This window comes from Physeter macrocephalus, chromosome 11 (assembly GCF_002837175.3).
Source record: "Physeter macrocephalus isolate SW-GA chromosome 11, ASM283717v5, whole genome shotgun sequence".
NCBI classification, from domain to species: Eukaryota; Metazoa; Chordata; class Mammalia; order Artiodactyla; family Physeteridae; genus Physeter; species Physeter macrocephalus.
The window spans coordinates 87,497,353-87,509,333 of NC_041224.1; the positions used below are offsets into that span (position 1 = coordinate 87,497,353).

An 11,981-nucleotide genomic window follows, 5' to 3' on the forward strand; every position below is an offset into this window, starting at 1 on the left:
GCAGTATGCGGGCCTCTCACTGTTGTGGCCTCTCCCGTTGCGGAGCACAGGCTCCGTACGCACAGGCTCAGCGGCCGTGGCTCAAGGGCCCAGCCGCTCTGCGGCATGTGGGATCTTCCCGGACTGGGGCGCGAACCCGTGTCCCCTGCATCGGCAGGCGGACTCTCAACCACTGCGCCACCAGGGAAGCCCGAGGCATTAACTCTTGAGTGAGAAAGTGAGAGGCAGATGGAGAGAAAGAAAATGCTTGGTTTTGAGGCATAGCACACGTCAAACTTCGAAAAAGATGCTAGTTGCAAAATTGACAACATGCAAGTCCAATTCTTCTCTCTAAATCTAAGTCGGTGTTTTCAAATAAATACAGGCATTTCCACTCAGATTTCCTTCCTCAACCTTGGAAACAACAACAACAGTAATATCTAACACTAACATAGCACTTGCTATGTGTCAGGCCCTATTCTAAGCACTTTATATATATATTAATTAATTTAATCTTCCTTACAACACTATGAGGCTGATACTATGACTGTTCTCATTTTACAGATAAGGAAACGGAGTGATTAAGTAACTTGCCCAAGTGCACACAGCTAGTAAGCGGAAGATCTGGGACCCAAACCAAGACTTCAAGCTCTGGCTTTGGCCTACTGCACCCTTGTTCTTAGCATCCCTAAGGTCACACATTGAGGGTTATCTTCGTATTTCAATATCCTGGAAACAACTGTTGGTCTAAAGCTCTAAACTCTGGTTTCGTCAGGTTAGTCTTCTTCTCAAGAGCCCACAGTGGCTCCCGGCAGCCTCCTGCAGACATGGAGCTGAAGGCCCTGACCCCACCGCAGGCTCACCTGGGTCCCCTCCCACGCTCCTCCGAGCGTGGCCTTTCTGTTCTACCCCCTGCAATGCCCTCCCCATCTCCCCTCTGTTTGTCTCCAAGATGTTGATCACACTTATCTCTCTTGTCTTTTACACTTGTCTCTACTGTACAGTCCGTCCTCTACACTGGATCCTATTTGTTCATTATCTGCACAGGAAAGTTCAGATTTTTCTTCCGGCAGTATTCTCTGCTGTGTAGTATAAAGCATCTTCATATCAGAATAACCAGTTATTGAATTCATCCTGTATATACACTGTATCTTTTCTTTCAACAGGACTGTAAGCTCTTATGGACAGAAATTATGTTCTATTCTTCTCATTCATGCATTCCTTCATTTTTCACTCATTAATTATTTACTGAGCCTCAGCTGGGGTTGACTGAGAGCTATGCCAAATAAGTCTCTCCTTCATAGGCAAACACTAGAGCAGGCTGTTTTAAAACCGGAAGCCATGCTAGAGTTGTTGGAAGACAACCTCTTTAGCGTACAGGGGAGACCAAGGCCCGATGAGGGACTGACCCGCCCAAGGCCTCAGAGCCAGTCGGGGTTCAAGACAGGTGCTCCCGGAACTCCTTTCCTGGCTCCCCTCTGCCAGGAGTGCAGGGACCATTCTGTCTGCCTGACAGGTTAGTACTCATTGAACTGTGCATTCCTGCACACGTCCTGCGGGTCTCTCTGAAGGGCTGGTGCTCTCCCACCCTCCCGGGAAGACTCAGGGTCAGACTCAGCATCATCCTTCGACAATTAACAGCACTAGCTCCGGAGGCCCAGCCTTCCTTCCCTCGACTCCTGCTCTGTGGCACCTCCAGTAACGCCGCTCCCGCAGCTTGGGCCCAACCCCCTCGAGCCTAGACGTTTAGTGCAGTCGTGTTTAAGGGCAGGGGTCCAGGAGTCAGAGAGGTCTGGGTTGAAGTCCCACCTCCTCCACTTATTAGCTTTTGGACATTGGACAAGTTATGTCCATTAGTTCAACCATGACTTGATTGCCCTCTTTCGCTGGCTGTTCCAGGCTCTGGAGGTTGAGTCTAAGCGACAGTGACATGGCCTGGTTCTCATGGACCTCACGTTCTCCCTAGGGAGTCAGACCATCAGCATATCAACAGGCAACACTGGGAGAGAATTTCAGGGAGGGATATGTTATTGGAAAAGAGCAGGGAATGTGACTGAGTTGGTGAGGCAGGGGCCAGACACAGAGGTCAGGGACGATCTTGAAGAGGAGGTGACTTATAAGCTGAGATCTGCTCTGTGGGAAGGACCGGCCTCAAGAAGGGCCGGGCCACAGCAGTGCAAAGGCCCTGGGACAAGGGTGGGCCTCACCTGTTTGGAAAACAGAAAGATAAGGTTTCTTCATCTTGGAAAAATATGGCTGGTAAAAATACCCATCTCCTTGGGGTTGCTGTGAAGACTAAATGAGGTGAGTGTAGAGAGGACTTGGTAGCGTGCCTGACAGTAAATGTCAGCTATTTACTATTGTTCAGAGGATCACTGCTAGAGGGCACGGTCCAGCCTAACCCAGTCCTATCTCTGTGGAACACAGTCTCTTTTTCCTGATTTTGGTAATAGCACTTGTTGTTCCCTCTTTCTGGAATGCACGCCCACTCCTCCCCTCTTCCACCCCTTGCCTGGCAAACCACTAACGATCCTGGAACTCTCAGCTGAAATGACGGCCCTTCCTTCTCCACAGCCGTGACCCTGGCCCAGCAGGTCACATCCTGCATGAGACTCTGTGGCTGACAGAGAGACCCAGACCACTAACCTGAAGGCTCTGGAAGGGCCTGGCCCCCGCCTCCCATCTCACCTTGCTGCACGCCCCCTCTCCCAGCTGTCCCAGCAGGGCCTTGGCAGGTGTGTGCCCTCCACCTGGGCCACCCTCTGCCTCGCCCTCATCCCTCAGGTCTGACCTCAGACGTTACCTCCTGACCCGCCCTCTCTGCACTGTAGCTTATAACACCCTGTTCTTTCCTTCAAATGTGCACCTCACATTGTGATTACAGATGTATTTGTGTTGACTATTTATGTCTGCCTCCCCACCAAAGATAGAAAGTTCCACAAAAGGGCTACGTCTATTTTGTTTCCCCACTAGTACTTGGAACCCTCTCAATAAGTATTTGCTGACGAATGTTCCCATCCTCTCCTGGGGTTCTTCCTGCTGCTCAGTCTGTCCTTGGCCTCCTCTGCTGGCTCCTCCCCTTCTACTTGGTCACTAGATGCTGTTACTTCTCAGGGCTTGACCCAGGCTCTCCTCTGCTGGTAGCTCCCTCCCTAAGGGACTGCACCCCGGCCCACAAGCCCATTGCCTTGGGTGACGCCCTAATGTATACCTCTAGCCCCGGGGTCTTCTCCAACTGCAGACCTGCATCTTCAAGGCCCCCTGACACCTCCTCCTGGATGTTTCAAGGCATTTCAAACTCAGCACATCCCATGCTGAGCCATGACTGTCTCCCTGGACCTGAGTCGGTCTGGGGCCCCTCACCTCAGGGAAGAGCAGTCAGGCAGGATGAAAATCTCACAGTCAGTCTTGGTGACCCCTTCCCCTTCCTTCTCATATCCACCTTCCCCAAAGTCCTGTTGATTTCACCCCCAAATATCACTCAGCTCATCGGCCTTTGCACACCCCACCTGCATCCCTTCCTCCCTCACGCTGAGTAGCTTCTGCCCTGTTTCCCTAACAGCAGCGCTTGTGCGCTCGCTCCAGTGTGTCCCCCACCAGCAGCGGCGGGGGTATTACAGAAAGGCAGATCTGATCATGTCACTCTCCTACTTGAAACCCCTTCGTGGCTTCTCATGGCCCCCAGAATAAAGCCAATTCCCCTCGGTGGCCCTGCCAGCTCTGGTCTGTCCTCCCACTCCCTGCAATTCTGTTGATTGCTGGGTGGGATGGGAATCCATCCTGGGCTCAGGAAGGGAGCAGGGGAGGGAAAGCATAGCTGTGCGGCTTTGGCAGGGTGACGGGGACAGCACAGCCCTTGCTCTGGAGTCGGATGGTCCAGGCTAGAGTCTGAGCTGGCCGAGGGCTGAGCAATGCTTCCAACAACCTATTCATAGAGCTAGCCTTTTCAAAGCCTCCTCCTTTCCCTCCTGCAGGCTCCTTTGTGTGGCTGCCAGGGAGGTGTGCAGGGCAGGTGTCTGGGTACAAACCCCAGTTCTTAAAATGCTCAGGGCTAACCTGATTTGGTCTTGTTACCTCTCTGGTTTCAACTTGACCATGCTCACCTCTCATCTTTTCTGTCCGGCTACGCTGGCTTCCCTGCCACTCCTCAGCGTCTGCAGGCACACTGGACTTACAGGCTCCGCTGGAACCCCCTCCCCCAGACAGTCCACCACCTGCGCTCTCCTCTCTTCCAGGTGTCTGCTCAAAGATCCCTTCTCAGGGGGCCTCACCTGGACTCCCAGCCTACAGTCACGCCCCACCCTACACACTTCCTATCTCCTCCCCTTGCTCTATTTTTCTCTTTAGCACTTAGCACCTGCGTAACAGACAATATATTCTACTAATTTATCTTGTTCATTGTCCATCTGCCCAGACTAGGATGTCACCCTCATGAGGGCAGAGACTTTGTCAGCTTTTTCATTTCTGGATCTCCAGCATCTAGAATAATACCTGCCACATAAATATGTCTTACAGAAATAAACAGACTTTTTCTTTTCTGCCCTTACTGGGTTGTGGGCTGCATGCTAAGCGTATCTCTTCAAAGCTAGAGATCTGTCTCAGACCTTTCTGGAGCTACCCCTTTCTCACCCGACCCACATCCAGTGCTGTATGGTGGTCCCTCCCCGTCACTGTTGGCTCTCATAATACTCATTACTGAATCCTCAGGACTGGATCACATTTCTGGGGTCTTTCTGGGATAAACCAAGTGCCTGAACACTGACGGTCATCATTAATTGATGCTGATATTCATTTATAATTATAGTTATTATCTGACATGTAAGGGTCCATTCTGCTCTGCAGTTCTGGCTGTAACTGCTGGACTTCTGGGGACGGAGTTGACATGGGCTGTGTGGGCCCATTTTCACAGAGGCTGCCCCCGGGAGCACAGGTATGCAGGCTTTTGCCAAGTGGCAGAGCCCCTCAACAATTTTCTCCCTTTCCACTGGCTCTCACTCAAATTGTTTAAGAGCAGAAACGCTGGAAGGGGTTCCTGTGTTGTCTGGAAGAGTTGTTCTAGTGGTTCTTCTAGCCTGGGGTCTGTCCAGGTGAGTTGGGGCAGAGTGTAACCAAGAGATTGAAAATAGATAAGAGGGTTGGTGGAGCCTCCACCCTCAGCTGTGGCTAAGAACCAGGACTTCCTCGAAGCGTCCTGAGGAGTTTCTAACCCCTGCCCTCAAGCCTCCACTGTGCCATGTGCCAGCTCTCTTCAGGTGACTCTGCCCCGACCTTCCCCATGGACTTCCCAGGACTGGTGCTCAGAGCCCCTCAGAACTCGCCCTGCCCCAGCCTCCAGTCCCCAGACCCTGCCAGGCCTTACCTGAGCCCCTGCTGGTCACTGCTCCCTGACACATCTGACACCTTGGTGTTTCCAGGTCTTTGCTTGGGTGGGTGGCAATGCCACCACTCACAGCAGGGCAGAGGCGGTCTCTCAGAGATACCAGCCACATCTTCTTAATAGTCCTGTGATCCCTGGACAGGAGACCCTGAGAGCTGGGACCAGACAACCTGAGCATCAGCCTGGATGCTGCCTTTCTACTCAAATCATTCTAGTGATTCCTCCAGCCAGGAAAACCTAGGGGTCAGTATCAGTCAACTGATTTTCAGTCAAACACAAAAATTTGCTGGGCAGGAGGAGGCAGTGAGAGGGTCGGGCAGGAATGACCCTTGAAAGAACTTGGGGTACCAGCACAGACAGCCTTCACAGGCCGTGTAGTGCCCCTCCCCAGGACTGCTCACTCCTGCGCCTTCCATCTGTCTGTCTGCATCAGAGCAAGCAGAGGAGTGGACATCAGCTCTCAGGTATACTGCTTCTCTCGGGCAGACTGGATATAAATCTTATCAGGGTTGGACCAAAGAGAAGGCCCTTGCTGCCCCAGAACACAGCAGCTTCCAGGCAAGCATTAACCAGCCTTGCATTCAGAGATGCAGCACTGTTCCCCCACTGCACCAGCTTTGGTTCATCTAAAATGCAATAAGGGAGACAAAAAACAAGGAAATGAATTAGAAGAGTGACAAAATACCCATTTTTCCTCTTTTTCCATTTGCTCCTTTTTCGCCTTTTGGGCCCTGGGGACCAGGCTGTCCATCTGATCCATTGTGTCCTGGTAACCCACCAATTCCTGGAGGTCCTGCATCAAAACACAGGAAATGGGAACATTTAAAAAAATCTTCACAGAAGTTAACACGATTTCCTTTAGCCGGTGAAACTGGCCAGGCATTGACGCCTCTTCCAGATCTTCTCCTGCTTCTTCCTTTCCTTCTCTACCTTCCCTGCCCCCACCTGAAGCAGTGACAGATGGGGAATGGTGATAGCAAGTTCTCACGTGGGAGGGAACAGTAGAGCTGGTGATTGGGGCAGAGAGAAGGAGGGGGACACAGTGATAGTCAAGGCTGCCTTCAGACTCTTTTTCCTTCCCTGCCTCAGTCCCTTCTGAGTGATCCTGGGGAGCCAGCCCCCCATATCCTTCCCATGAACTTGGAAAATCCATGGGCTCTTACCTGCTGGGCCAGGTGGTCCTACAACAGAAAAAAAAATTTAGATGATAAACCACAGATGGAAGAAAGTGAAGCCAACACCACAACCCAGAAAACAAAGAGCACCTTCCCCCTCTTAAAACGTACTAATCATCTATGGGCCCTAAGGAACCGCCCCATGCCTTTTATTTAGAACTCAGTATATTTGCCCAAAGATTCTTAAAAACAATTCAACAAAGACCCATTTGCCAATCAAAACCACTTTTGCTTAAGTTCCAATGGACTAAGAATAATTTCTAAGTGGCTTCACTATAGACTCATAAATCAGTCATCTCTCAAGCAATCAACTTAATTAAATGAGGTCTGGTGACAATGTGGGTGGGCACTAGTGCAGCCCTGGCACCGGTAGGTGTCAGGAAGTGCTGCTTTTGCATGGCTGAGATCCAGCTGTCCCAGTAGCAGCACCAAATACGCTCATCCAGCCAGCCTGTCTCCTCTAGGCCGCCAAGGGGAATTGAGAGCAGAAGCTGGTTTTCTTGGTCTCTATTTTGTTGCATAAAATAGCCTGAGAAAACTCGAGGGCCCAGATCAGGTAACAGGTACCTTTCTTAGTGTGTAATTACCCAAGGATCTAAGGGGTTCACGTGAATAATTTACACATAATCTAACACAATAATTTTGCTTCCACAAATAGTGTCAATTATTCCATTTAAGCACTCGGACAAGCCAGTGAGGTCGTAACATGAACAGTTGAGGGTCTTTTGTTTCTCCGGACCACGTATAACAATCACCAATATTGGAGTGGGTAGGTCTTTCTAAAGATCCAAGCCTGTGACTCTTCAGAAAACCACCATTTATACTGATAAACCTAGTGGCAGGGCAGGAATAAAGATGCAGATGTAGAGACTGGACTTGAGGACACAGTGGGGGAAGGGTAAGCTGGGATGAAGTGAGAGAGTAGCACTGACATATATACACTACCAAGTGTAAAATGGATGGCTAGTAGAAAGCTGCTGCATAGCACAGGGAGATCAGCTCGATGCTTTGTGACAACCTAGAGGGGTGGGATAGGGAGGGTGGGAGGGAAACGCAGGAGGGAGGGGTTATGGGGGTATATGTATACATATAGCTGATTCACTTTGTTGTACAGCAGAAACTAACACACATAACATTGAATAGCAGTTATACTCCAATAAAGATATATATATATATACACATATATCTATATATCTATATAAAAGAAAACCACCATTTACTAAGCACTTCTGTGTGCACCAAAATCTTCCCATAAGTAGAAATCTCGATCCTTGTGTCTGCTGTGTTTACGACCTATCTGAGGAAGGTGAATACTTTGAAACCACAATGAGATGAGGGAGCTACAGAGAAGCAAACCCCTACAGAGGTGCTGGGGAAGTCTGGGCACATGGTAGTCGGAGAAGGCTCTCAGAGAGAGTGAGCCTTGAGTTGTGGCTCTGAAGACACAGTGGCCTGAGATGGCTGCAGGGGTGAGGGCTTGGCATCCCATGCAGGAGACCAGCTGGAGAAAAGGTACAGGGGTGGGAGATTGCGTGATTCAGGGTGAGAGAAAGGAGAAGAATGGCTCAGCTGGAGTGTGTAGAGATGAGGCTGAAGTGTATACTTGGCAGAGGGATGTGGGGCAGCAGCACTTGAAGACCAAGTAGAGGGGTGTAGACGGTATGTGCAAGGCTATGTGGAGCTACAGTAGATTCTTAAGCAGGGGGGGATGACACTGAAATCAGCGTGTGTTTGATATCCTCTCTGTAGATGGATACGGAATAGAACTAGGGAGTGAGATGAGAGAGAGAAAGAGACAGGGAAGGAAGTGGGTGGGGCAGGGAGAAAATATCCAGAGGATCTTTGTAGTTAAAGTTTGGGACAAGGTTGTGGATAAATGCGGTTGGTGACTGTAGAGTTCTAGAGGGAGCTAGACATTCGAGAAGTATTTCAGCAGAAGAATGGGCAGGACATGTCCATGTCTGATTGCGTAGGAGACAGCTGAGGAGGCCTCTCAGATGACTGAGCCTGGATACTGATGAGCCTATTTGACAGACATGAAAACTTTTGGAAGAATAAGTGTTTGAAGGTATGCTTTCAATACATACAGTCCTATATTGGGCAAAAATGAATTGCTGAAAACGGCAAGGCATTTTCTAGGGTCAGTGTAGCCTGTAGTCAGTGTGGTCAGTCTACCGCCAGATGGCGCACACATGCCCTGGTAAGGAAGTGATATGGCCCTTTGAGAGCTGTCAGAAGAAATCAATCGTCAGTCCCGACTGCAGATGGAGCCAAATGCAGATGTGCAGATTGGTAGAAAAAGGTAAACAAGCAAGAATCAACTGTATATAGTAGGTTTCAAGAGTTCTCAGGGAGGGATAAATTGGGAGATTGGGATTGACATATACACAATACTATATATAAAATAGAGAACTAATAAGAACCTGCTGTAGAGCACAGGGAACTTTACTCAATACTCTGTAATGATCTATATGGGAATAGAATTTAAAAAAGAATGGATATATGTATATGCATAACTGATTTACTTTGCTGTACAGCAGAAACTAACACAACATTGTAAATCAACTCTACTCCAATAAAAATTAATTTTTTTTAAAAAAAGTACAGTCCAATAACCATTTCCATGCAGTGAAGTATTGGAAAGAGGTCCTGGCTGGAGCTGTGTACTTAGGACACATTAGTTATGGCCAAGGGTATCACTATGATGAAGTGTTTAGATTAGGGTTTCTTGACACTGACCTGAGATCCTTGATACCCTATGGATACAGCTTTTACACATTTGAGGACACAAAATCAACTAGAATGCTTGTAAAAATGCAGATACCTAGGCCCCATCTGGAGATTTTGATTTGGTTTGGATTTAGAGTAAGGCCCAGGAACTGGCATTTTTACCAAGCACCACAGGTGTATGGGATGCAGGTGGTCCTGGGTCCCCTCGACCTGATGTGAAAATTTTCTGGGGAAAGAGTCAGTCACTCTCCTTAAAGGGGTTCCTGACCCTAGAAATATTGGGAGCTACTAGCCTTCAGGTAGGAGTGAAATGTCTGAGCCAAATTTGGGGATGTAGAGAGGGGGACACATCCCATCTGGAGGGAGGCAGGTGATAGAAGAAGCACCAGGAAAGAGAGAGTGATCTGAAGATGGAGGAGGGAAGCCAGCAGGTCTCATGCCTTGAAGCTAGAGAATTTCAGAAGAGAAAGGATGACAAACGGTTCCAAAGAGCTCAGGAGCAGAGTGAGTGCTACACTGAGGATGACTGTCCCAATATCCCGGGATGTCAACTGAGCTGCTCATGGCCCCTTACACCCAGAAGAAGCCCCAAATATGAGTCATTATAATAATGTCAAATGTCAAATGTGTGCCTACTAGCTATTTTGCAAACCATCTTTCAGGATGTTTTTTTAGCTCCTGACCCTTCTCCTCTTCTGGAATAACAGACCCTCTAGGAACACGTGTGGGCAGCCACGTTCATGTTAACACTGTATGCAGGGCTGTTTCCTGGGCCTGACAGCAGTGCAGCTACACAGGACTCCACGCTAAGAAGGGAGCTCCCTGCTTGGGTTTAAATGCTCTGCCGTTGCCGTTTGGACATTCTTAACCATTTTTAATTTGAATTTGTGCTTTGTAAATGAAATCTCATGGGACAGTGGAGCATGGCCCAGGGGCTTTGAGTCTTGGTTTGTATGTGGTCCTGCCTCCTATCTCCTCCCTGCCTCCCCAGGACAGATTTTCCCCTGCCTGCTCCTGTGCCCCTTGATGTGTCCTCCCCACTCCCTGCCCCATCAGTGACTGCTGCCACCTGCCACCCCAGTGGGGGCCCAGGCTCGAGTGCAGGGGAGGCTAGGGTTGGGTGTGTGCCCTGCGTGCTTTTGTCCCAGGGAGCCCCTGTGCCTGTAAGGGTCTGTACTCATGCGGTGAGTAGGCCATGCCTCAAGGAGTACGACATTAAGTAGCAAATAAAAAGCCCCACCATGGCAGATCAAGAGAGGTTGTGGAAGAAAGGAAAAAGCCTTTTTCCTGCTTCATGAACAAGGGACCCTGCATTTTCATTTTGCACTGGGCCCTGCAAATGGCTCTGATTACCCCACCCAACACTCCTAGCTGGAGTTGATTAGAATTGGGTAGATGCATGATAGGAGCTGAACCACTTAGATTTTTTCTCCTTGCAATCTAAAGTTGACCCTCAATGCCCCTACTTATGTAAAGTAGAGGTCTGTGGATGGCCATGCACAGTGAAAAATGTCAGTCTGCAGAGGGAAGAAAATGGAGGAGAGAGAAGCAGAGATGAGGGACTGGGTATCTGCTAGAGAGTCAGAAAGGCTGAGAGAGGAGCTGTGTGGGTTCCCAGTGGCTTTCCAGTTCCTGGCTCCAGCTCCCTGGGTCAGGATGCTTCCCCTGCCCTCCTGGTCTCTCTGTGAGATACCCTCTGTCTCATGAGGCAAGCTTTGTTTTCACCAGACTGGGTTTCATTGTCATCTTCCTGGACCCGCAGACAGATTGCGTTTCCCTGCCTTCCTTCCACGGTGGGGGTGGGGAAGTGAGATACCTCCAGGCCTGACCTTTTAAAGCACCCAGTGGGTGCCATCCTTTGTTCCCCTCTCTTCCCTTGGGAGTGACCTTGGTGCCTGGTGCTCAGATGATGGAGCTACAAGACGGCAGCACTTGGATTTCTGAGTCCCCAGAACTGCCTGGGAGAGTCACCCAAATTTCGCTGGACTTTGTGGAGTGGGAAATAAGCCTTTGCTGTCCTAAGCCGCTGAGATTTTAAGGTTTAATTGTTACCAGAGCATGGCCAAACCTAGCTTGACAAATACATCCCTCTATCTTTTTAATAATTTATAACCTCTCACCCGCTTTTCCTCAGATAAGCTCTAACGGGTTCCTGCTACAAGCAAACAGTAGAATCTTAATCGAGACAGGATACATAGGCACCAGAGTTATAGGGAGTGAATAATAAAGAAGTGTAAGTCTCACTTCCTGTCTTCAAGGGCAGGCGCTGGACAGTGGCTAACGTTACAGGCTTCTGGAAAACCTGACTCCATAGATCCTCCCACCACAGCCATTCCAAGTCACAGGAGAAGATGCTTATCTCTAATTTCCTTTTAGTAGCCTCCCTTTTCACCCTGGGATGGTGTCAGAACTGATGTTGCCTGACCCAAGTGACCTGCTTTGACCTGCTTAGCACAGCAATGACCACAGAGGAAGTGGCTACACATTTCCCAAAGCCTTGCTGGTAGAGGAAAAAAAGAAGCCAAAAAATCCAAATAGATTTATCATTGCAACAAAAAGAATAAAATACATAGATACATAGGAATAAACCTACCTAAGGGAACAAAAGACCTATATGCAGAAAACTATAAGACACTGATGAAAGAAATTAAAGATGATACAAACAGATGGAGAGATATACCATGCTCTTGGATTGAAGAATCAACATTGTGAAAATGACT

General features: G+C 49.1%; 1 protein-coding gene across 1 annotated transcript in view; it reads right to left on the reverse strand.

Annotated features, from left to right (window-relative positions):
* GLDN (gliomedin) overlaps window positions 1-11,981 on the reverse strand; it is a 68,566-nt gene that overhangs the window by 15,781 nt on the left and 40,804 nt on the right. The window contains exons 3-4 of the mRNA XM_007120101.3: window positions 6,520-6,537; window positions 6,042-6,149 (exon numbers count right to left, since the gene is read on the reverse strand). Coding sequence (XP_007120163.2) covers window positions 6,042-6,149; window positions 6,520-6,537 — 126 coding nt within the window. The remainder of the gene's footprint in view (window positions 1-6,041; window positions 6,150-6,519; window positions 6,538-11,981) is intronic.